Raw genomic sequence first — 27,070 nt, forward strand, 5'->3', positions numbered from 1 at the left:
CAAGAAACTGGTACAGACCCCAAATATATAAAGTCCTAAAGTTGTGGCCTAGTAGGGGACACATGGATGAAAGTGGAAGTGCGGGATCGTGCTACAGAGGGTTGGCTTGTAGTTAATAACCCGCTGTATGTACAGAACGGTAAAAAGTTTTTCATGAAACCTATTTAGAGAGTTGTGTGTTTTTTGTTTTTGTTTTTTTGTTTGTTTTTTTTTTCTTTGTTCTTAATTAACATAAGACTTTTTGTGTGTGTTTACAATTAGTTGGTTGAGAAGTCTTCCTACTGTGAATCTCCCATATACATCCATGTATTCACCTGCCCAAAACGAAAGTGTCTCTGGAAGTTGTTTTCAAATGTTGGCAAGTGTGCAAATCCATCAGAACGGTTTTATTTTTCAGTGCATGATACTTTCCAATTACAGAACGACGTTGCCCTGGTAGTAAATGCCCTGGTCCATTACTGACATTTTAATGAAATGACTGTGAAAGTGCGATTCCTGCCAATGTCCAGGAAGTATTGTCTGGTGCAACTTGATGCCATGACTTTAACTGTTCTTGGCAAGTGCAGCTGTGATGACAGCGGACAAGGAGCTTTAGCTTAAACATAGGGTGCCACTTAGCAGCAGGGCAATAAATCCAGTCTCTGGGCCATATAATACATGCTGTGTAGTTTTGCTTTGTGCAGAGCTTTTGTAATGGGAAATAAGAGGACTATAGATCAGCTCAGAAAGCTAAACCTACTCCTCTCATAAAAGGGCTGCTAATATCATTAACACATGCATGTAAATGTTTCTGGAGCTTCTCAGAAGTGGAGATATTAGAGATGCAGTTGTGTTATTGGAGACAGATATTTTTGGGGATTAGTTTGCCTGTCATTCCATTTAAAGGGCACCACTGTAGTCAGACGTGACCCAACCTGAATTGGTTGCTGACCGAATAATAAATTGTATTCATCTACACAGCAAAAAGAGATAAGAGAGACTTAAAAGAGAACATGAAATCAAAAAATTGTCATGTTTTTAGGTTAGCCATATTTTTAAAGAATTTTTGTTTGTATTTATTTATTTTTCTTCTAATTTTCCATGTCCTTTTATATTAAAAATCCAGATACACAAGGTCCAGTGATTCTCCACGATCCAGGCTAGAACTTGCCTCCTTGGAGAAGCAGATCAGATTGGTTTATGAGGGGTCTCTACTGTAAAACTAATGTTGATATGGAATTATACAACTATTTTCCATGAGGTACTCCGGGATACAGCTCTTTTGGAACCCTTCAAACATTTTACGCACAATAGAAGTTAGACTTACCGGCCTGTAGTTACCAGGTTCATTTTTGACTCCTGTCTTTTTCTTCCTCTCATGCTGGTTTAGCCGTTTGGAATTTTAGGATAGTCCTGTCATTCTTGTAAATGAAATAATCTCATGCACATTCAACCAGGTGAGCTTGTGGTGGGCTTCTGTTTATACACAGCAGTCAATCTCAGCAGACAGAGCTGCAGTGTAGAAGCAAGAAGGGGAGGAGCAGAGGAGTATCCTAAGGAACTGTTAAGGCGGAATGTATATCTCAAACTACTTCAGAATTCTTAAGCCACTCTCACACATGCGCTTTTTACCGCGATCACCACTGTGTTTTGAACACCAGAAGTCGCAGTACAACGCTTCTATTGAATTCAGTGAAGCCTCGCAGACATGCGCTCGAACGTAGCGTTTTCTAATACCAAGATTTTCAAGAGCTGTCCGCTCTTTTGGCCATTTTTGCGCCTTTTACGCACCTCATCACCCATCACAATGTTGTAGTGTGTTTAAAAGCGCTACCAAAAACGCCGATAAGAATCGCGGCAAAACGGCAATAAAAATTACAGCGTTTTGCCGACTCCATGTGTGAGAGTGGCCTTAGTCTATAATGTACGGCTTCAGTCAATAACTGCACAACTTAAAGCTAATAAGCAGCCAGAAAGGAAAAGGTACAATAGCCAAACATCACCATTGGTTGGATCATTCATGCTCTTAGTAAAAGTTTTATATAGAGGAGTGGGAAGGCGAATCTTCTCCTTTGAAGTCGGTGGCAGATGTAATCCACTTGTCTGCCTCGCTTTAGATACAGTTGCAAGAAAAAAAGTTAGAACTCTTTGAATCTATCTGGATTTCTGAATGCATTACTAACGTGGTCTAATCTGTTATCCAAATTATAGTTATAAGACCGACACTAGACCGTTGGACTCAATAAAAGTAGGTGAACCTCAGTGTTAATATTTCCCAAAGAGCTGATTGGCAAAAGGTTTTTCTGTTATGTTGATGATATTCGAATTGTGGGATTCACAGCTGCTCTGCCCATCAAATGAAGGCAAACAAGGCCTGGTTACCGAGAAGTCTGTTCTTAAGAAAGATTGGTTAATGTGAACCATGTCTCGATGCAAACAGTTTGAGTTCCTCTTCCCTGCAACTGTATGCTTCAAGATCTCATCAACAGAAAAACATGTCACAGGGCATTTAAGATAATTTTACACTGGCGAGTGCGATATCGGGCCGTGGATCATGGCCTGATATTGTGCTCACCAGCATGCGATTTCCCTGTGGATGCGAGGTGTTTTTATCTCAAAACCACCTGACATCACTTTGGGGAAGAAGGGATCCTCCGCCGCAGGGAAACCTTGCATGGCACCGCATGCACCTAGCACGTGGTGTGATGCTGCCAACTGCCTCATTGGAAACAATAGGCAATGCAATGTGAGAGCATACCCAAAGATGGGACTGCCTGTGTTTTTTTTTTTTCTTTTCCTTTTTATATATTTGCTTGCCCATGTGTATGACCCCATCCAAAAGGGGTCGTTCTGTGAATGAAGGCGGAGTGCCCCCGGAGATAGTTTCCAGATAGTTGCCTCCATTGACTGTGAACAGGTAGTCTTTCAAAGATGATTGACCACCTGCTAACTCGAACTGATCGTCGCTTGGTTTTTCGGTCAGTGGCCGGGTGTACATGGGCTGACTCGTGAAAATTGATGTGTTACAGCAATTATTTGAGCAATGATCGCCCTGTATACAGGTACTCTTTATACATTCTAGAATAGCATTCCCACAGGATATACAATAATTCCGTCCATAGATGCAGGTCTCACCTATTTGCTCCATATGCTTCAATAGATGGGGCTGTATGAGCATAGTCAATGTCCAGCGGGTCCCAGTGAGATCCACCACTACCGTATTGTAACATTTACTCCCCTCCAGTAAGAAAATAGATATTTGGAATCGAGCTGGAAATTAATTCCGAAGAGGGAACATGTAATCAAACTTTGTAAAAGTCTTCCTTAACCCATTGACTATATGGCTTATATTGTTATAAATGTAAATATCTCTGCAGACCAGCGCAGGAAGTAAATTATATTAACGAACACGGAAAAAAAATAGGTCTTAAATATTAAATGATAAAGATTAAAATTGTTGTGTTCAATGAGATCCGTATTTCTGGAGTCACTTAAGAAATGTCTAATTAATCACATTTCTGGGAGTAAAGCGTTTTCTTGCTCGTTTCCTACAACTTTTGCACCCTTGATTATTAGTTCTAGTAACCAGATAAATAAATAATGGCATTGTGGAAGGAGCTCATTTAAGTTGTATATTAGACACTCTTACTTAAAAACTAACTAGAATCTTCTGTCTACCAAGCTTTTTTTTTTTTTTTTTCTTCCTTGCCTCCCCCCCCCCCCCCCCCCCCACTCATTGAAACAAATCTGCCGACGGAGCCGTTGCTGAACAAAGCATTTGTTGATTATTTATAACTTGTAACAATTAATTTTACTATTTTGATACAGTAGAGAACATTCATGATAATTAGCGCTCGGATACAGGACTGGAACCGACGGCAACCACATCACAAATCATTTTTAGTACAGTTCAGAAAATTAAAGCCTACATCTATGGGATTAAAAAAATAGAATCTCATTTTATGTAATTACCTGCACATAAATTCCTGTAATTGTTCCCATAATAGTTTATTTTTCACCATATTAGTGTTTTTTTTAATAAAGGTTTTCTACAGTTCGGGTCACGCACTGCCTGTGGTCTTCAGAACTTTCTTCTCTTCCTGCCTTCATTGGAGACTATAATGGGGCTTATTTGGAATTTGGTATGGGGGTGGGAATTTGAAATTCTTAGAAAAGAGTTAGGGCCCATTTAGACCCAACGATTATTGCTCAGAAGATGTCTTTTGAGCGATAATCGTTGTGTCATTTACAGCGCAAGATGATCGCTCAAATGTTGAGCGATCACCTTGCGTTCTGGATGACGCAGAGAACATGCAGGGGGCCGCTTGTTCTCTGCATCCAGCTGTTCCCCGCTGGGAGTGCCCGGCTGTCATACAGGCGAGTGCTCCCAGCGGAGGATGCAGGAGACAAGCTGGGTGTCCCCGCTTGTCTTCTGAATCCAGCTGTTCCCTGCTTGGAGCGCCCGCTGTCATACAGGCGAGCGCTCCCAGCGGAGGATGCAGAAGACAAGCTGGGTGTCCCCGCTTGTCTTCTGAATCCAGCTGTTCCCCGCTCTGAGCACCCGGCTGTCATACAGGCGAGCGCTTCCAGCGGAGGATGCAGGAGACAAGCTGGGTGTCCCCGCTTGTCTTCTGAATCCAGCTGTTCACTGCTTGGAGCGCCCGGCTGTCATACAGGCGAGCGCTCCCAGCGGAGGATGCAGGAGACAAGCTGGGTGTCCCCGCTTGTCTTCTGAATCCAGCTGTTCACTGCTTGGAGCGCCCGGCTGTCATACAGGCGAGCGCTCCCAGCGGAGGATGCAGGAGACAAGCTGGGTGTCCCCGCTTGTCTTCTGAATCCAGCTGTTCACTGCTTGGAGCGCCCGGCTGTCATACAGGCGAGCGCTTCCAGCGGAGGATGCAGGAGACAAGCTGGGTGTCCCCGCTTGTCTTCTGAACCCAGCTGTTCACTGCTTGGAGCGCCCGGCTGTCATACAGGCGAGCGCCCCCAGCGGAGGATGCAGAAGACAAGCTGGGTGTCCCCGCTTGTCTTCTGAATCCAGCTGTTTCCCGCTCTGAGCACCCGGCTGTTATACAGGCGAGCGCTTCCAGCGGAGTATGCAGAAGACAAGCTGGGTGTCCCCGCTTGTCTTCTGAATCCAGCTGTTCCCTGCTCTGAGCGCCCGGCTGTTTATACAGCCGAGCGCTCTGAGTGGGGGATGTGGAAGACAAGCGAGTTGTCCCCGCTTGTCTTCTGGATCCAGCTGTTTTTTGCACGGAGCGCCCGGCTGTTATACACCCTAGCACTGTCGTCAGGGAGCGGAATACAGCTGAAACAATAGTATTAGCTGTATCCTGCTGTGAATGCCTGATAAGGCTCATCCTTTTCTTTCAGCACGCTGAAAGACAACGATGAGCGACGGCATAACGAAAACTGCACAATGTCAGTGCAGTTACACACAATGATTATCGCTCAAAAGACGGCTTTGAACGCTTTTTGAGCGATAATCGTTGTCTAAATGGGCCTCTACAGTAATGTCTCGTGCACTTCCATGGGTGTCCCGGCACAGCCGTATAGCCGTGTGCTTGAGGTCTTCTATAACCGGAGCATATAGAGATTGATGGGGATATATTCGGCACTAGGGCTCCATGCAGACCTCGTTATTGGCTCCTACCAGGGGGGGGCGGGGTCCTGTCATGGTATCAAAATGCCTGAAATTACTAACTTCCTGAAACGGGGACCTGTTGGTCTTCTTTTCAGTATTGGCAGAGAGATTCTGTTCAGTTCTCACCCAGCGGTGTCGTTTTAGGGATATTAAACAGACACTGTGACGGGACCCCTGGACAGAGCCAATATGCATGGGGTTTAAAAAAAAAAAAGAAGGGGGGTATTTCAATCTTTGAGTCCTGTTTTAATGTGTTTGAAATTGCAGAAGAATGCATCCACCCCATAATGTTTATTTCCAAAATGCTCCGTTCTCCAGGTATTGCAGCTATTGATTCCTTTGCCCTCGGGTTGTTTACTGGAAAGAAGTAGCATACCACAATGGTGGCTGATGGCCGGGCTGAAAGCTACTGCGTTCGTGAGATCCTGGCCATCAGACTTGGATGAAATGTATGTTTCATTGTATTATGGAGGTACCCTCCTGTAGACACAGTGTTTCTAGGGTGAACTGCCTCCATAATATGTGCTGTACAGAGGCACATGTATGTTCTCTGGCCTCACAAACCGAGTCCTGCCGTGTGCTTAGAGCTAAATGGTGGTGGAGATGTTTTACCAGTTTTGAAAGCTATACTGCATGGATCTCGGACATGACAAAAATGAGATGCCAATTTAAGAGACCGTAAATATAGCCAAATGGCGTACATGGCATTCTAAATAGTACGTTATAGCGTATCTCAGTTTTCAAACAAATGTTGACAAGCAGCCTAGGTTTTCATTGAGCTATATGAATTCAGTTTTCCATACAGATCTTCCTATTTTTCTGCTGTTTGCAATCCACGTACAAATACATACACTGATGAAGGGCAAATACCCTGAAACAGCTGTCTGTACATGGAGTTTGGCTTTGCTTTTAATTCCCAGTCATTGTTGCAAGGCTTGTATAAAGAGCCTAACTTTGGCTTGAAGGAATGCTGCCTTCCAATAGGTGGCACTGTGGAGGTATTATTCCATCTCCCTTATTTGCACTCTCACACTTGACATGCAGTTTTGTATAGTCCTGTTCCAATCTGCTACCAAGCAGCACCTCCATGCTCACACCTCTATTGCATGTAATGACTATCAGTGTCCCCGTGTCCCGGTTACTAGAGAAGAGATGTGTAACAGGAAGTGGATTGCAAAGGTGCTGGAAGGGAGACCCCTAGTGGCAGGTACATCAGTGGTTAAACAAAATGCTAACTGTAAGGCGGGGTCCACACGGGGCTGATTTCCAGTGGCTTCTCCACAGCGGACATTCTACTGCAGATCAGCTGTGGAATGAGCGCCGCTTGGTGCAGGTTTTGAAGCAGGTTTCATCTAAAATTCACTGAATTCCGTTCAATTCCACAGCGGAGACGGCGCCCTGAATGACATGTCGCGGATTTGAATTCCGCGTTGCAGGTCCATTTCTGCATGGGTTTTATGCGGGTTATTTCTCCAGCTTGTGACTGAGATTTTTAAAATCTCTTCCACTTTGCTGCTACTGTAAATGCAGCGGAATTTCCGTGTGCAGGGTCCGCATGAAAACTCCGCTCCGTGTGACCCCCTCCTAAATATATTTCAAACTCTGTATCATTTAGGTGCGGATTTGGCCACCTTGGAATTTTGTTATGGAGTGCTCACAGCGATGCCGCCACACGAGAAGGCGGCCTTATACATCCAATCGGCCAATGAACAAGTGTTTGACTATGCCGATTATCAGCCAACGGACAAGCAGACTAGCCTTTAGGGCAACTGTTCTTGCTCTATCATCAAGCCATGTAAGAGGACCTTTGCACACTAATCCCACAGTCGTGTCTGTGGTTTTTAAAAACTTGATAGAAAAACACAGCAGACCTATCCTTTTTCGATATAGTGGACAACCGTCAACATTGAACTACGCAGCGTACACTTTTTGACCTTGTTTTGTTCCTAAAGGACCAGACACTTTTTAGTGATTTTACTAGAGATGAGCAAGTATACTCGCTAAAAGCAAATGCTCGAGTGAGCATTGCCTTTAGCGAGTACCTGCCCGCTCAAGACCAAAGGTTCGTGTGTCGGCGGCGGGCAGGGAGCTGCAGGGGAGAGCAGGGCGGAATGCAGGGGAGATCTCTCTCTCCCTCTTCCCCCCCCCCCCCCCCCCCCCCCGCCACCACCCAAACCTTTGGTCTCAAGCGGGCAGGTACTCGCTAAAGGCAATGCTCGCTTGAGTATTTGCCCTTAGCGAGTATACTCTCTCATCTCTAGATTTTATGTATGTGGTGATTTTATGTTTTTTTTTTTTTTTTTTTTTTTTTGTGACACATAGGGCTATTTTTAATACCTTTTCTTTTTCCTTTCTACAATTCGCTAAAATGAAGTACAGGAATGCGTTCCCTAGTTTTGTTTCTGATGATTTGATATATAATTTGCTAATGGTCTCTGATTACAGGGACTCAGCAGCTCTGCCATGCCAGGGTACACCCAGCAATCACGTGATCGCTGGGTCGGATAGTGGCAACGGGACTTCTGCTGCCTTTGTTTCTTTACATAGCACTTATTGAGCGCCATGTAGCCTGCGAAGAGTTTACCTGCTTCTGCCTTCTCTTGGGTCTGCTCCTCCGGGGAGCTGAGAACGTGACCTTCCCCTACTAGTTTATAGGAACTCTAATCCCAGGCTGTATATTCACGGGGTTAGAGTTTATTCACACGAAGGTATTCACGCACTGTATTGCACATGCAAAATTTGCGCGCATAATACGCAGTGAATAGAACCCATTGGTTTAAACCGGTCTGTTCACACGAGCATATTTTGTGTGTTCACTTCATGCAAAAAAATACGCAACATGTTGTATTTTCACGCATGTTGCGTAAAAGCATATGACCTATTAAACCAATCTAGCTTAATCAATGGGAGCATCCTTGTATGTTTGGCGCACGCAAAAATACAGTAAAGCGTGCAAAGATTGCAACGCCCATAGCACAATTACACCGTGCATAAACACCCTTGTGAAGCCGGCCTTAGTATTAACATTGGGGCCAACGACGCTGTATACCACAAGGTCGGAGATCTACATCAAGAAATCTTCTAATCTGGCCTAATTCTCCCTCTTTCATTTCGTCTGTCCACTAAACAGTACAAGAAGCGATTTTATAAAGGACACCACAGTCCAATGAGAACTGGTGATAAATGCTACGTGGTAGCCAGTGCATTAATATATCTTTACTTCCTCCCCCACCTTCTTGTGGCGTGGGGGCCTGCACACCGAGCGCCTCATCTTTGTCAGGTTAATCAATAGGCACCGTATGGAAGAGGGTCAGTAATCAGTGTCATCAGGCCTTTAAATCGTGTTGAAAATTTGCTTAAAGCCTGGGCCAATTAACATCGAGATGATGAATGGCCGGCCAGATAGGAAGAGCCTGCCGCTCAGGGGCTTTGTGCAAAGGAGCAGCTGAGCTGTTGTGCAGCAGACACCAGCCTGTAATATCCCCCATTCATGGGCTCGCCGTCCACCCACTCTTAATGATGATGTCAATCTAACAGAATATACACACATTGGACTTGTCATGACTTAATAAATCAAAGGAGTTTGTCAAAGACATTCAGATAGATTAACGAGGCAGCGGCAATAACAAGTCGAATTTGCATAGAGTCGCCCGGATCTCAGTAAATTATGAGCCTGTTTTTTTCATTTGATTATTTGCTAATGTCTCAGGAGAGAGAATGATTATATTAGCATTTACAATTTGCTCCAGCAGCTCAGATCCAAGGTATAAAAGCCACAAACCTGAGGTGCTGCTTCTTTGTATGTCCTCGTTATGTTGTGTGTTTGTGTGCAGCGCTACAAAGTGTGTTGTGTTTTAAGTGTGTATGTATATGTTCATCTAGTGTGCCTTTTTCATACATGTATATTATGTATTGTGTGTTTGTGCTTTCATCTATTCTTGTATTTTCTTTATGTGCCTGTAGGTTGTAAATAGATATATTACAGTATATAACTAACATGGCTTTCACAGCATTTTTAATATATGCTTATATATTTCTGCTCTCTCCTTCTCCCTTTTTTTTCCATACAGGAGATCCAAATGATTCAGCTTGACAGAGGCTTAATATCATTTTAACAGTGTACTGAATTGTGCCTTCAGGCAAAATATAGTTTTGTAGCTATAACCAACCTATCCATCTGCCAGCCAGATTGGGATTCTCCTATCCAAGGCTTGCATTCTGCCTCGCTGACAACTCCAAATAGGATTAAGGATTCTGATACATGCAAATAAACTCGCTGCCATAAAACCCAGCTCCTTGGCTCCTTAAATGTTTTTAAATGTTGTATAAATGATGCCTTTTAGAATGGGGGGGTGGGGAACCACGATCTAGATGAGAGAAAAAAAAAGCTACATTTTTATATGATTTAAATGAAAGGTGGGAAAATATTGCCAGTTTTTTTTTTCCGCTAAAATCTATACTCTGCCTGGTTATGATATTCGGCGGGCAACGCTGAAGGGGCTGCCATAGTTCCGTTATTTACCTTTGTGAATTGAGAGCTGTTGTATCATTTGTGCGATTTTTGATTTAAAGCGGTGGAAACCTATTTTTCCATTCCTGCACCTCTCGCCTGATATGTCTGTATGGACATCTCTAATGTATATTGAGGTCACTTCCGTTAAGTGCAACTTACTGGCTGATACTTATTAGGCACCTTCCTGCTTTTTCTTTCACTATTCTGTGCTATCAATCTTATGATGTATCTGTACAATATTGCATGAACCTGTACCATCTCTGCCTGCAGGGAGGACCTTGCCAGTACTATCTTTATTCTATATTTATCTAAATAAGCTACAAACTATGATTCTACAGTCGAGAAGCTGAGCTGTGATCTCCTTCATTATAACTGTGTGATGTGTGATTGTTCCCAGCAAGAGACCCCAAGTAATCTTGTAGATATGATACCTTTTTAATAGCTAACAAAAAAACATGATGTTAATGCGAGCTTCCGAACCAAAGCAGGGTTGTTCTTCAGGCTTAAAAAAACTTATCATCAGTAACTGTGGTAGGAATGCCTGTGCTCCCCTATAAAAGCTTGTGTGGTAGGTCCAACACACAAGAATTATGCCGACTGCAAAGCTGACTAATATGAGAGAACATAAAGCCAAGTAAATCTGAGCCAGTCACAATGAGATCACATGACCCACCTGATGAGAAGGACTCCACAAAGTTTCTGATAAAAAAGAATAACTAAACATGGTAATACTGGCTGACTTGTATATACTGGGGACCAGTTACATAGTGAGTGGAAGTAGAATTTAACCTGAGTGGCTCTTTAGAGTGACTCCGCAGTGTTGATATGTGCGATATACAAATGTGTATGGTGCTTTGCAGATGTGTTGCACTTTTAAGTTGAAAGTTTGGCCTGCTAGTTTTATTATATAGTGTAATAACATTTATATGCAGCACGGTTCTCATAATGTGCCGTCCTTGAGGCCAACGTGCTGCATTATCGATTGTGGCGGACTTCTGCAATTTAGACTGTGACAGGTTCTAATATAAAATGCTATCTGATCTACCGGCATCATGTCATAGAGCAGGAGCCGAGCAGATTGATTACGGAATGTTTATATTAAAACAAACTTGTATAACTTGGTGATTGAAATCCCTGCTCTTTCTATATTTGAGTCCAGTGGGAAGTCCTACGTGGTTTACAGCCCTCCCTGCATGAGCATGGATTAAGACCACCCACTGGACTCTTAAGCCTTAAAGGGGTATGCTGGAGACTGGGCGGTTTTATTTTTTTTAAATTTCTTTGTTTTCACTTTTTGCCCTTGTTCCAAATGCCCATTTAAATTCTCAAACTGAATGCCAGTAACTTTTATTTATTTTTTTTTGCTAAAGGCAGCCGGGGAGTGCCAAAACTACATTTCCCACAATGCTCCATTGCCAGTTACTGAGGAGTGAGCATGCCATCATTACAGAATGTGAAGGCACTGAGCATGCCCGACCAGTAAGACAGAGGAGCCTACAGGTCGTAACTAGTGGAGAACTAAGCAGGAAGGGGAGACCACAGGGAAAGTAATATATCTGCAGCTTTGTAAACCACGTTTTAACATCATATTTAAGTATTACTGTACGTCCTCTTATGAAGCATAGAACTTTCACTTTGAATCATGGAATTTTTCTTTTTAAGTAGCGATTTAAATAATTTTTTTTCCAGATCGTGCTGATTTTTTCCCCATAAATCTATATATTAATCTGCTAAGCTTCTCCTGCTCTTTAACATGCTGCTAGTGAATCCGACTACATGTTCAACTTTACAGGTTCCCTTTTAAAGGGAATTTTTAAGATCATCCTATTGGTGGTCTGTCCTAATGAGAGGTTGTTGATTTAGCATGGGGGAAGGAGTGATCTGCTGCGTGGCCGGTTATCTGATTGAAGAGGCAGTTGCACTTCAGTCTCTTCTAAGGCTAGTGAAGTCATCTCGATTGGTCACTTTGCAGGGAGTGGGATTGTGCTAAAATACCAGTCACAGCTGTTGTATAGAGATGAGCGAACCTACTCGTTTCGAGTAATTACTCGATCGAGCAACGCGATTTTCGAGTACTTCAGTACTCGGGTGCAAAGATTCGGGGGGCACCGGGGGGCGGGGGAGGGGTGACGGAGCGGGGGGTAGCAGCGGGGAACAGGGGGGAGCCCTCTCTCTCTCCTTCTCCCCCCACTCCCCGCTGCAACCCCCCCACTCACCCACGGGGCCCCCCAAATCTTTTCGCCCGAGTACGGAAGTACTCGAAAATCGCGGTACTCGGGCGAAAAAGGGGCATGGCCGAGTAGGCTCGCTCATCTCTACTGCTGTACAATGTATGGCACTGTGCTGGTTATGGACTTAATGGACAGTGGCACTTACCTAAGAGCTGCTGTCACTTCAGTTAGCTGATCAGTAAGGATCCCGAGTGGTGGACTTCCACTGATCCACTATTGATGACCTTTCCTGAGGTATAGGCCATCAATAGTTTAGTGCCAGAAAAACCCCTTTTAACCTATAAAGGCTGTTTAGGACTGGAAAAGGGTCTGCTTTTTATCTGAAATTGGCGACACTCTTGTCCACTGGTTGTATCTGATATTGCAGCTGTCCTCCTATCACTGACCCTCTCCCAGAATCTGTACCACACTTGGCCATGCGTCAGCTCCTCCTCATCCACTTGACCATGTAAGTGGATGAGGAGGAGCTGACGCATAAGGGTTGTGCTTCCAAAAACAAGAGACTTTTTTTCTTCTCGTATTCTCCTTTCAGGCTCCATGCAGAGGTCTATGTATGTTTAATACAGACCTTCAATGGGTTGTACCAGTGTCTATATCACAATCCCATCACTTCTATGCAAACCCTTCCCACTACCCAATGTGGGCATGTCATGGGAGGTCTGTAGCAGCTAAATTAATTTTACAGTGCCTTCCTATTATTTGGACCAGTTAGACGCCAAACAGCCCCTGCTTTCTCATTCCCCACAAGGCCACTTGCTAGACTGTTAGATTTCTTCTTTCCTGCTGCAATGCTCTAGATACTTGGTGGTGAGGGACAGTTCTTTCGGGAGACTCTCTGATCTCTTCTCGAACTTTGGCTCCATGGAGGGGAAAGAGAAACTCTACATCCTACTGGGGGAAGAGGAAAGCAGAGCAGCACAATATTGGTGCCTTCCATAGACTGAAAGGAGCATGATATGCCTTGGACTCGTATATCCCCTCAACTGCTGCAGAAGCAAAAAGTCTTGGGGTGCATTAAAACAGGTATAGGGGTGAGGGACGAGGACATTATTCTTCCACTATACAAGGCACTTGTCAGGCCTCAAATGGAACACTGTGTACCGGTGCTCAGGAAAAACATGGCAGTGCTTGAGGGGGTTCAAAGAAGGGCTACTAAATTTAATAAACGGAATGGGAGGACTGGAATACCCAGAGAGACTATCAAAATTGAGATGTTTCACCCTAGAAGCAAGGCCATGTAAGGGTCAACCAAATAACTATGTATAAATTACATTAGGGGACAATGTAAGGATCTCTCCAATGATCTGTTTGTGCCCTGGACTGTGACGGTACCAAGAAGGTATTCTCTACGTCTAGAGGAAAGAAGGTTCCATCACCAACACAGAAAGGGGTTCTTTAATGTAAGAGCGGTGATACTGTGGAACTCTCTGCCTGAGGATGGCAAAATCAATTAGAGGGGTTTAAGAGGGGGCTAGACTATTTATTTTATTTATTTATTTATTTTTTTTATAGCACTAAGACATTACAGGATATAGGCATTAAATAGTCAGAAGGGTTGCTGATTCGGGGATCTTCCGACTGTTGGACTTGGAGTCAGGAAGGAACTTTCCTCTGAAGAGGGTTGATCGAGGGATTATTCTGACTGCCATTATGGAGTCGAGAAGGAATTTTTTCCCCCCCAAAATGGGGAAAATTTGCTTCTAACTCATTAAGTTTGTTTTCTTTTACTTCCTCTGGATCAACACGGGGGGGGGGGGGGGGAAAAGGCTGAACTGGATGGACATTTGTCTTTTTTCAGCCTAGCTTGTTACCCTGGATGTGTGTCTATCCCCCATTCCCTCACCCCTACACTGATCCCTCAATCACTACTCTCCATTAGCTTTGGCAGTGCGAAGGTTCATTTGGTCCTGCCAATAAAGCTTCTTTGAATTTGATTTATGCTCTAATGTGACATGGAACTATTTTTGTTTGTCCTATGTAGGATTATCGGGATTGGGCCAGATTAATGGTTTGTGTGCTCTTAGAGGGTGGGGGGACTCGGGGTACATTCATAAAAGCTGTGCAGAATCCCAGTGTCTTCATGATTCTACATCAGTACAGAAGTTTTTCTTAAGATCCGAGTACAATGCAAATGCAATTAGCAGATTCTATTGCTTTAAATAAGCATTTACACTGCTCTGACATTCGCCTTCCAATTTGTGGCATACAGAAAACCTACAGATGGGTGCTGAATTATAGCATGGACTAGCCTACAGCCAGCGGTCGTAATCATAAAACATGATTTAGACTTGAGCACGTAGCCACTTTTATTTCCTCATTATGCAGTAAGTGACAGGATGTTATGGCACATCACTCTGCAACATATTGAACGCAGCCATAGTCGTCTAAAACTGAGCACACATGGATTACTTCAGTCTAGAACATATTGGCGATATGTCATAAATAATGTGTTTGTTTCAGAGCTTGAACGGTGCCATGACTTGCCTGTGGCAAAAGCAATGGGGGCATCGGTTCTAAAGGTGGTCATAACCTGGCAGATGCTATGCCAACATCAAACCAAACCACATTTGTGCTTCTAATGAGGGTTCATAGATAATGCTTGCATCCCGTGATTGGAGAACCTCATGCTTCACCTTTCTTAGCTAGTGTTTTTGGATATTGGTGCCAATAAGGAAAGTCGTAGTATTCAAAAAGTAGAGCAAGAACTCAATGAGATTCCATCGTCCTTTATAGGGGTTTCCTACCAATAAACGTAGACCACTGTCCCCACCGATCAGATCCTTATCCCTAGCTACAGGATAGGGGATAAGTATCTGATCAGTGGGGGTCCAACAGTTGGAGCTTTCACCGATCACAAATGGTAGTTGTCCCCAAAATAAATAAAGTAGTACTCAGTCTTGTACCCCATCAATAGTCTCTTTGAAATAAGAGTGTGGTACTCTTGACCACATCTTCATTCATTTGGGAACACTTGGTGGGGGTCTCTGTGATCCACCCCTCTCCACCTCCCCATCAGATACTTATTTCCTACCCTATGAATAGATGATAGTTACTTTGGTGGGGCAATGTGTTTGAGTAAACAACCATTAGTGAAAGCCAAAGCAACTTTCTGGGTGACAATCAACCTCTTAGGCTGATTAATGAGTAAATAGGTTATAATGGCAGCACGACACAACTTTTTTAACAAGTAGTCTGAAGAAGGGGGAATTGTAATCCCAAACAGTGCTTTGACAAAGGAACCTCCATTGAGTTCTGTCTCTACTTCTCGAATGCTATTGGAAGTTCAGTAGCACTTTACTTATCAGACATTTACCAATTAGCGGTGAAGTGCGGTCTTCCACCTCTTGCCTTGAATAGAGGAATTTAACTTCTCTAGTACACAGCTGGGTCATCATACAGTTCTTTGTCCTTATCTACTAGTTGGTCGCCATGGCAATATTCGTTGATGTCTAGTTGGAACAACAGAAGGTACTGACTTTCCGTGCTGAGATCTAGTTGATAGGGAGTCTTTTTATGGCAATGCTACTTGGAAAAAAGTATGCAAAATGGCTTCCCCATAGAAAGAAGAAAACTGTCTAGTGCCGCCTAGCTGTACCTACTCTTCAAAGGCTTGTTACAGTCTTCCATTCCACTAGGTGTAGAACAAGGAAAGTAATGGCAGTAGACCGTTTGCACACAACGGACTCTTTTTGACTACAATTAAGCCTGTCAAGCTTCCATCATGGTGTCCGGCATATTACCTAAAAAAGAGAGCTGCATGCACTCCCCCCGCTCCCCCCCATATTTTGGTCAAAATCTGCGATACAGATGTTAACGAGCCTTTCGTCCATGGTCAGTGATCGGACCATAAAGCTATCCCCCAGTCAGCTAACGAATGAGCAAACGCTCGTTCATCAGCTGCTTGGGTCATTAATGCCACAGAAAAAGATCATCGGCATTGGCAGCACCCCTCCCAATGTTAATGGGGGGTGTGCCGCGGATCTTATTAGTGATCATACATCTTTTACACAGGCCGATGTATTGGCCATTTAAACGCTGCTGACCTTTTTTGTTCAGCGCTTGTTTAAACAACTGTTTGCCTACGTAAAAGAACCCATGGCCACTAATCGGTTAACACACAAAGAAAACCTTTTGCAAGTGATCCCGTATTGTTTTATCAGAGCTTGTGGCTTTGAGTCACTAGGGACCAACTTCTTTGCTATGAACTATTGATGGATTTGTGTTGCATGTAATTAAGACTTTGTAGATGGCTTTTACTTTTATACTTGTTCTTAGGTTTTTTTTTTTAAGTTCTTTTTTTTTTTTTTCTTTTTTTAATTTCTTCTTCTGAGAAACAAAGGGCCCATGTTAATAGCAATTGTATCTTCCTGTGGTCCCATCCTTAGCCAGCTTAAAACAATTGCTAACAGTGGGGCATGATCCTGCGAATGTGTAATAGCTGAACCATTGTCTCTGTTGTTGGTACATTTTATTTCTTTTATTCAAGCTGAGCTAGAAAATAACTACCCCAATGCCACAGTGTGCCGGCGTGCTATGTTACTGCATAAAGACGACACCCAGTGACCTGACAGTGAGCAAAACCATCTTGTGCAACTGCTTCCATGTCGCCTCGTGTCCACTCGCTGCCTCCCACCGTTTTATAGCAGGATTCCGCTCTTATCACAAGAAATAACTTTCTTTTTTTTCGTCTTGCAGACCGCCTCAGAAAGAGAAGATTGTAATAGAGATGAACCCCCTAGAAAGATCATACCAGAGAAGAATACACTTAGACAGGTAGGCTGCTACCTTGTTTTTATTATTCTGGGGAGGGACCCCATGCTGTAACTTCGAAATTTGGGCAGTTGAAATCGAAAAACTTAAAGAACTGTCAGAAAAGTGGTTTTTTTTTGTTTTTTTATTTATTTATTTTTTAGCACGTACTTAAATTTTCCAATGACTTTTCAGAATAAGCCGTCATGTGTATTCATAAGGGATAACACTCTTTATGGCCATTATATGTACTGCTTGTATCCACTGCATATCCATCCATCCATATGCAGTTTCCCTCTGTGCAGGGTATATGTCTGATTCTCATTTCTCTCAGCCGATGGGAAGACCCTGCTATGTTCCATGGGCTGTACACAGAACATCTAATTCTCTCTGTCTCACATGATGCTGTTACGGATCTGTGTGCTATAGACCTTGTACAGTAGTACTGAGCAATGGAGATGTGACTAAATGGCAGCAGATAACTCGCCATTAAGTCCTATACCACATCTGTGTGTGAATGTGTATCTCCCTCCTGTTTGCTCTCATAGACTTCAGTGAGCACAATGAATCCTACCCCTCTTTCTGTTCTGCTGTCTCAGTAACGCAGGGAATGGCAAGTTAGGAGGAAGGATGATGCTGGTGGTCAGCACTTTAGAAGGATTTTTCAGCACAGATGCGTCATTTTAGGTAAATGAGGTAAACTGCATATTTGCTAGTTATCACACTGGTCAGCATATAATCACAAGTTACTTGAGAAGTTTAAGGCTGGGTTCACATAGGGGCGGATTTGCCGCGGAAATTCCATCCAGAATTTCGCCATGCCAAATCCACCTGCGGCCGCTAATCCCAGGGTTGGCCAGCTATGTGGACGAGATTTCTCAGAAATCTCGTCCACACGGGACGGCAAATCCGCCGCTGCGAAGCCGGCACTGCGGCTCGGATTAGCGTGGCCGCAGCATGCTCATTCCCTCTCTTCCTCCGCTGCGGCCACGCTCTCCTCTATGGGAGCGCCGGCTGCAGCGAAAGAGCGAGTGGCCGGGCCGCTTCAAAACTCGCGGCTAAGTGCCGCGAGTTTTGAAGCAGCGCTTCTCCCGGCGGAAATCTCGCAGTTTTTCGCTGCGGCCCAACCGTGAGATTTCCACCGGGAATCCGGCGTGTGAGAACCCAGGCTAAATGTTCATAATTGTAAACATGGGTGTGTTTTGTATTTTCATTCCTACCAATCTCTGTTCTTGAGCAGTTTGCACACTGCTAGTCCTGTTAAGAATTCTACCAAATTGTGTTACCGCAGGGACACCAGGGGGAATTAATCAAAGGCTTTATGCCACTTTTATGGCTTACGCTTTGCATCTTTTTAACCCCTTAGTGGCGGCCAATCCATCTTTTTACAGACCTCACTAATGGATTTTAAACCAGTACATACATCTATTTAAGACTGTCTTGGCCGGCCACTCACAGGCTCCTGTTCTAACTGGCAAGAGAATCCTCCGATTCTGGGAGTTTAACCCCTTACATGCCACTGCACCATTTGAGCAGTTGATGGGGGGAGGGGGGGGTGGGGTGGGAGGGGGTCTCCTTCTGTCACTCATTGGCAGCCCACAATGCGATCGCCAAATACCAGTGGGTTCCCATTGCAGTTGTAGCCCTGGCAAAGGCCTCCATGTCCTTCACGTAACTTAATCTATTAGGCCCTGCCTCCTTCAGAGTCTGTTAGGCTGATGTCGTAGGCATAGTAGAACGCACTACATAAGGATTGCAGTGCATTATTTTAGTGATTTGAACAATCAGATTTTCAAGTCCCCGTTGAGGAACTAAATGTCGTCCAAAAAGTTGAAAGATTTTTTTTTTTTTTAGTTTAAACACACATTTTCTGCACAAAAAAACTTTTTCAAATAAGATTTTAAAAATTAAGAAAGGAACACACAATGGATCATGACTAGAGATGAGCGAATCTACTCGGTTCGGGTGTTTTTGCACTCGAGCACCACTTTTTCCGAGTAACTCACTACTCGGACAAAAAGATTCGGGGGGCGCCGGGGGTGAGCTGGGGGTTGCAGAGGGGAGTGGGGGGGGGGGGGGGGGGGGGGATGGGGGAGAGAGAGAGCGAGAGAGAGAGAGCTCCCCCCTGTTCCCCACTGCTACCCCCTGCTCCACCACGCCGGCGCCCCCCCCGAATCTTTTCGTCCGAGTAGTGAGTTACTCGGAAAAAGCGGAGCTCAAGTTCAAAAACACCCGAACCGAGTAGGTTCGCTCATCTCTAATTATGATATGTTTAGCATGACCCAATCGTATAAAAATATTTTATTTATCTTACATGGTGAACGCTGTAAAATTAATGAAAAAACAAAATAAAAATAGTAGCATGTATTGCTATTTTTCTTTCACTCTACTCCCAAAAAACAATAAAAAGTTATCCAAAAGTCACTTGTACTGGCTGGATTCAGACGACCGTATATCGGCTGGGTTTTCACGCCGAGCCGATATACGTCGTCTCTCTCTGCAGGGGGAGGAGGCTGGAAGAGGCGGGAGCAGGAACTGAGCTCCCGCCCCCTCTCTGCCTCCTCTCCGCCCCTCTGCACTATTTGCAATGGGGAGAGGCGGGACGGGGGCAGGGCCAATTCATCGTAATTTAGCCCCGCCCCGTCTTACCTCCTTTCATTGCAAATAGTGCAGAGGAGCGAAGAGGGGGTGGAGAGGAGGCAAAGAAGCGGCAGGAGCTCAGTTCCTGCTCCTGGCTCTCCCATCCTCCTCCCCCCCCGCCCCCCTTCCTGCAGATGAGGACACCGTATATCGGCTGGGCGTGAAAACCGAGCCGATATACGTTCGTGTGAATCCAGCCTCATTGCAATAAAATGCAGTTAGTTTTCTTTTAAAATGGTGTTTTTATTGTGCGACAGTAGTAAAGGTAACCAAAATCGATATAAACTTGCAGTAAATTTGCTGACCCGCAGGAGAAAATGATCATGTTATGTTTACCATATGTGAACCCTGTAAACGCAGGCCAAAAAAACTATTTCGGTTTTGTCTTTTTTTCCTCATTTATATCCCCCTACTCTCCCCTAGGAGGAGACATGAATAAATACAAGCCCTCATAAAGCCATGTCTACAACTTATGGCCCCTGCAATAAGACAAAGAAAATCGCTTGGTCCTTGAGGCACAAAATGGACTTGTAATTCCAGGACGAATATTACTGATGACCTATCCTTGGGATAGGTCATCCATAGTTGATCGTCTGGATGCGTCGCTCGGGACCCCGACTGATCAGCTGAGCGGGCGAATACACAAAGGTTGTTATCAGAAGCAGCAGAAGTCTCCTCTGTGTAGTGGCTGGTGCTTGTAACTGCAGGCACAGCTCCGACCTCTGTGTATATGTGTCGGTGACAGCATGCGCCCACTCTGCTGATCTGTCGGGGTCCCAAGCGACATCCTCAGGATAGGTCATCGGTAGTATTCCCCCTGGAAAACGCTTTACGGGATTAAGCTTTCTGCTGCTTTTCAAAAGTGGGGTGAAAAAGGGTTGGGCTTCATAGTGGGCAGGGAGTATATAGAAGAGTAGTCCATTCACATCATGAGTGGTTTACTGCCAGGTTTCCCCAAGAATAAGACCCTGTCTTATATTAATTTTTGGCCCAAAAGAGGCGCTAGGTCTTATTTTCAGAGGGTGTTTTAATATACTTACCTAGCAGGCTCGGTCTAGGCCCTCCCGTTGTTCTCCAGAACCTGAACGCGCTTCTGGCAGTCCTCGGCCGCCTGCAGAAGATGACTTCCTGGTTACGGGATTCATCACAGCCAACGCATTGGTTCATCGAGTGCTGCATTGCTTGGCTGAGCATCGCCTCTTGGAGGTGGGATTGAAGAATCCCATAACCAGGAAGTGATCTTCTGTGGGCAGTGGAAGACTGGAGAGAAGCGCGTTGGAGCTCCGGAGAGCAGCGTGAAGGACCTTGATTGACCCTGCTAGGTATTGTATTCCTTTTATGTTATATAATGCAGCGATGTCTTATTTTGGCAGTCTGGCTTCCTTTTTAAGCCTCCCCGAAAATCCTGAAAAATCAGTGTAGGTTTTATTTTCAGGGAAGCGGGGTAGAAGTTATGCCAAGTTGGAACCCTACTAGTCGCACTATAGTCTGCCTTGTTTTCTATGCACAACATACAGTACTAACATAAGGATTACATACCATGTGCTTCTCCAGTAAGTAACTGAAGGATCGTGAACCAATGTACTTCTCCGACGCACATGACCTCCGTACGTAGACCCGCACATCGCTACGTAGCGTTACATGCCAGTCCCTGAATGTGCTTCATCTGATCACAATGCTCAAAAACAATTATAAGTTTTGGCAAGTTTTAGAGTAACAAACATGTTTTTTTTGTGTTAGGTTATAAATTAATTTTAATAGGCTGATCCAGATGGTTCATTTGGAAAATGGATAGTGAGATCTGCTGGAAATTAAACTAAATTTATCTGCATCATACTTCAAAGTGAAGTGAGAGAGAGCCGCGCACATTAAGGCCCGCACATACAGATGGGCTAGCAGGTCACACGCGGGACTAATTGGATTCATTTGGAAAATAGGTGATTGGGTTTTTGGATCGGCTCTTAGATTGAAAATTCTCTACTAGGATTTTTTTTCCTCCTTCAACACCATTCTAATTTAACTTTTTTTCTTACTTTTGCTTTATGTTTTTTTTCAGATTTTTAACCTATTTAAAAAAAAAAAAAAAAAATGTATATACTTAAAAGGAACCTATCATAAATAGAGATGAGCGAACGTGCTCGTTTAGAGCAATTACTCGATCGAGCATCGCTTTTTTTCGAGTAACTGCCTAATCGGGCGAAAAGATTCGGGGGGCGCCTGGGGTGAGTGGGGGGTTGGGGTGGGGAGTGGGGCCCCTGCGATGCCCGATCAAGTAATTGTCCTAAACGAGCACGTTCCCTTATCTCTAATCGTAAACCATAAAAGCTCATTCCCACGGCTGTATGCATGAAGTACTGCATGGACCATGCGGCTTCTTATCGCTGTAAGAGCTGGTGATCCAGCTATCTCTGCATATGGCAGCAGTTGTGCCCGGCGCATAATGGCGTATTCTGTGCACAGTGTGGTTTTTTTTTTTTTTTGCTTTTTTTTTTTTATAATTTCCCCGCTCTATCTTATAGCGGCATTGCTTATGCAATGCTGCAGATACACAATGTATTGCATATGTACAGCGTTGAATATGCAACCCATAGAGGGCAATAGGGCTGTACGCTGCGTAATACGCAGTGAAAAAGAACACTCTTCTCTGTGAAGAGAACGGCGCACTAATGGAGAACTTGCCAATTTTTGGTCTTCTCTGGTGAATTTTAATCAAGTTGCATGGGTCTCTGTGACTTCTATGGGAGAGCATGCTCTGGGACTTGTGCAGGGAGAGGTGGAGGTGAGCTGTGACGCTGCCTATTGGGAATGTGTTATACATATAAAGGTGTTATCTCCTCATTATCACAGGCAGGATTATGGTAACTACTGAAAAATTGTCTCTGCAGACCAGCGTCCGACAACTATGAGGCTTAGAGGTCGGTTGGAGAACTGCAGGATGTCAGTCCTCCCAACACTTATGGTGGCATGGAAACTTTAAGATAAAACTTCTTCAAAAATTCTTCAATTTGTTTGATTTGAAAAATGTGTAATTTTTGTATGATGCATTCCCTTTAACCCCTTGAGTGGCGGGTTTCCTAGCACGCTGTCGTGCCTACCAGGGCAGGTTTTTTAAAATGGTCTAATCATTGAATTTCAACTAGTTTTGCAGTTGCGTCTCAAGAGCCATAACTTTTTCATTTTTCCATTGACATGGCCATATGAGGGCTTGCTTTTTGCGGGACAAGTTGTGATTTTTTAAACAGGGGGGAGGAAAAAAAGAAATGGGGAAAAAAGAAAAAAAGGGGCCATGTCATTAAGGGGTTAAATAATGTATTAACTTCCTTCTCTGGGTCATTACGACGCATGGATACCACATGTGTGATTGTATTTTTGATTTTTTACAAAGTAAAGGGAGACAAGTGTTTTTTTTAATAATTTTTTTACTTTTTTTTTTTAATTTTTTTTATTTATTTATTTATTTTTTGTCCCTATAGGGGACTTCCACAGGGACCCATCAGGACCCCTGATCACATTCCGGGAGTCCGATGGTGACAGCCCTTTACATGCTGCAGTGACAACCCTTTACATGCTGCAGTCACATAGACTGAAGCATGTAAAGGGTTAACACAGCAGAGATCGGAGGTTTTCTCTGATCTCTGCTGTAAGAGCTGGTACCTATCTGTCCTCTGACAGCTAACAACTAGCTCTCCCTGCCACAGAGACCATCGGCTTGTCAGATGGTCTCTATGGCAACCTGTAAACAAAGCAGGACATTGCCGACATGTCGGCAATATCTTCTGCTGGTTTTTCACAGCCCCTGCACTGCTCTGTGTGGGTCTGTGCAGGCAGAGCACACTGTCACAGCTTGTGGCTTTGTGCTCTGCAGCTCCCATAGTGATACATAGCCCGGAAATCTTCCGGGCTATGTCACTATGAGCAGTGGAGCTCGTCCCCGGAAAATTTCCGGGCGTGCCACTCAAGGGGTTAAAGCAACCCTCCGGTCCCAAACAAACCGGGATGGATGGCCATGCTGTTTTCCACTCTGGATGGATTGTTTGACACTATATGCTGCCCTGAGCCTTCTGCCTTTCCCCATTACATGGCTTGCTCTAGGAGACCTGAATTATGTCCATATAGACAGTCTACAATCACATTCATCTACAGCACCACCTTTTTTAGAAGACCAATAGGTGGTGCTGTAGAGGGATTGTTCTATCTTCTAATTTGCATAAATTTCTGTGTGCTCTCCCTAAGCAGAAACATGATCCATCATCATATTGAGTCGGAAGGGGTAATTCTTGTGACATGTTCTTGGCCATCTGATGGGACACACATGATACATGTACTGCCCACTGCTCTAGGGTGATAGACAACCCAGGTACACATTATCGCATGTTTACAATGAAGACTCTAATTTATTGGATACCTTGTTAATTCGAGGCCCTTCTTTTATCAGATTTGTTTATACTTTATAAGAAAAAAATATTTCCGCCCATCGTTAAGTCTATTGAAAAGCCCTAATTGACCCCAGAGGTCCTCGTGCTAAGTGTTTAGGAAGCTCATGAATACAGGTCTGTAAATTTATTGCTCTGCCATCTGTTTTTCCTGCCTTGCCATAGGAGCCATCAGGGTTTTGTAAAGCTTTTGTGGCGGTCAGTCCCTCAGCGGATGACCTTCTTCTATCTGGCTGTCAGTAGTGAGCGGGTCAGAGGGCGGCTGTTTATGTTGCCCCCTCCTGATTACCCTAATGGCTTAAGAAAAGGCAATGGCAATGTAGGATGTTTGTAGACCCCCTGCTAGCGCTGATAAATGATGAGCTCCCACTCGCTGCCTCCTCTCTTCCCTTCACTGCAGTAAGGGCTCCCGACGGTCACTCGCTCTTTTTGGTTTTATGGTTGGTGAAGTTTGCTTAGATTTTTGGTTTCTGTTTTAAGTCGCCAATGTTTTTTTTTTTTGTTTTTTTTTTCATTAAACCGTATTATTGTTATATGATCAAGCAAAACAAAAACTTAATGGGTTAAGTTTGTTCCTTTTTAATGTTTGTTCTTTCTTCCCCACTTTCAAAAAATCTTAGCCTTTTTTTGTCAATGTAGCTGTCTGAGGTCTTGTTTTTTGTGGGATAAGTTGTATTTTTCAGTGGTACTATTTAATGTATTGGCAAACGTTTAGAAATGTTATTCCACTTTGAAGTTTCTAAGAGTGGGAAAAACAACAACCCACAATTTGTGCCATGCTTGGGGGGGAGGGGGGTATTTTCGTTTTTATGGTATACACACTGCGGCAAAAACATAAATTTTTCCTGAAAGCGCTGCGGAATAAGTTGGCGCTATACAAATAAAGATTATTATTATTATTATTATTATTATTATTATTATTCCTGTGGGTCAGTACGATCGCAGCTATACCAAATATAGTTTTTGTGGCATTTTTTTAATTTTTTTTTTTTTTTTTTTTACTGTACTACATTAAAAAAATTCTGTCTGCATTTTCTGACCGCCATAACTTCTTTCAGTTGATGGGGTTGTGTGTTTGAAAGCTCGTCTTTTGCAGGAAGAAGTGGCTTCTTTTGGTACCATACTGAAGTACTTTTTTTTTTTTTTTTTTTAGGCTGGCTTGGGTTTCAATTCCCAGTCATTGTTACAAGGCCTGTATAAAGAGTCTAACATTGACTTGCAGGAATGCTGCTTTCCAATAGGTGGTGCTGCAAAGGTATTGTTCCATCTCTTATTTGCATATTACCCAGAAGAGCATGAATAGCCTGATAAGTCTCCTACCTCACTCATAGTCTAGGTGCTCTCCCTAAGGAGAAAAGATGGTGTTACTGACCCACATCACAGGCCTCTCGCTAGCCAAGCCACAAACCTACTGCACACTGATAAGGGGCAAACACCCCAAAACAGCTGTCTGTGTATGGATTCTGGCTTGGCTTTCAATTCCCAGTCACTGTTGCAAGGCTTGTATAAAGAGCCTAGCATTGACTTGCAGGAATGCTGCCTTCCAATAGGTGGTGCTGCAGAAGTATTATCTACTTTATTTGCACCCTTTTTATTAAACTCGCAGTCAGCATTACCAAAGAAGCCCAATTCTGGCTTTGTGTACTTCTAATTTTCTTTTTCTTTTTTGACAAAATGACAAATACTTGAACGTTACTATATTCAATTTTGTGTAAAGCTTGGCGATTCCCAAGTGGAAATGATCCACAAGATTCAAAAGGCCTTTGGCGGACGAAGCAATGGGCACCACACAGATAAAGGAGTGGTAAAACCGCTTCAAAGATGGGCGCACATCAGTGGAGAGTGAAGCTTGTTCTATTAGGTCCTTAAAGGGGTTGTCCCGCGCTGAAACGTTTTTTTTTTGGTTTTTTTTTCAATAGCCCCCCCCCGTTCGGCGCGAGACAAACCCGATGCAGGGGTTAAAAAAAAAAACGGATAGTGCTTACCTGAATCCCCGCGCTCCGGTGACTTCTTACTTACCTTGCGAAGATGGCCGCCGGGATCTTCACCCTCGGTGGACCGCAGGTCTTCTGTGGGGTCCATTGCCGATTCCAGCCTCCTGATTGGCTGGAATCGGCACACGTGACGGGGCGGAGCTACGAGGAGCCGCTCTCCGGCACGAGCGGCCCCATTCAGAAAAGAAGACCGGACTGTGCAAGCGTGTCTAATCGGGCGATTAGACGCTAAAAATTAGACGGCACCATGGAGACGAGGACGCCAGCAACGGAACAGGCAAGTGAATAACTTCTGTATGGCTCATAATTAATGCACAATGTACATTACAAAGTGCATTAATATGGCCATACAGAAGTGTATAACCCCACTTTGTTTCGCGGGACAACCCCTTTAACATCTAGAAATGAGATGGTCAATGACCAAGTGAGAACCCCGGGGATGCTGGATTGTCGAATCGTGATCAGAGAACTTGCAGACAAGGCGAGCATCAGTGGAAATGATCCGCAAGATTCAAAAGGCCTTTGGGGGACGAAGCAATGGGCACCACACTGATAAAGGAGTGGTACAACTGCTTCAAAGATGGGCGCACATCAGTGGAGAGTGAAGCATGTTCTGTTAGGTCCTCAACCTCCAGAAATGAGATGGTCAATGACCGAGTGAGAACCCCGGTGATGCAGGATCATCGAATCGTGATCAGAGAACTTGCAGACAAGGCGAGCATCAGCATTGGATCCCTTTTTCCAATTTTGACTGGGGATTAGGGCTTCGGGAGAACCTCAGCAAATCTTGTGCCAAAGCTGCTAACAACCAAGCAGAAGCAACTCCGTTTGGATATTGCACAGGACATGCTGCAGACTGAACAGTGACCCCAAATTCACCAGTACAG

General features: G+C 44.1%; 1 protein-coding gene across 6 annotated transcripts in view; it reads left to right on the plus strand.

Annotated features, from left to right (window-relative positions):
• The window catches only part of BTRC (beta-transducin repeat containing E3 ubiquitin protein ligase), a 213,046-nt gene that overhangs the window by 65,821 nt on the left and 120,155 nt on the right, over window positions 1–27,070 (plus strand). For 2 of the 6 annotated variants that reach the window (XM_066600943.1, XM_066600947.1), the window contains exons 2-3: window positions 17,063–17,140; window positions 25,343–25,444. The exons of 1 other annotated variant lie outside the window; for it this stretch is intronic. In XM_066600943.1, the coding sequence (XP_066457040.1) occupies window positions 17,063–17,140; window positions 25,343–25,444 (180 nt within the window). The remainder of the gene's footprint in view (window positions 1–17,062; window positions 17,141–25,342; window positions 25,445–27,070) is intronic. 3 more of the 6 variants (XM_066600945.1, XM_066600948.1, XM_066600944.1) reach the window with 2 other exon arrangements.

This window comes from Eleutherodactylus coqui, chromosome 4 (genome assembly GCF_035609145.1).
Source record: "Eleutherodactylus coqui strain aEleCoq1 chromosome 4, aEleCoq1.hap1, whole genome shotgun sequence".
NCBI lineage: Eukaryota > Metazoa > Chordata > Amphibia > Anura > Eleutherodactylidae > Eleutherodactylus > Eleutherodactylus coqui.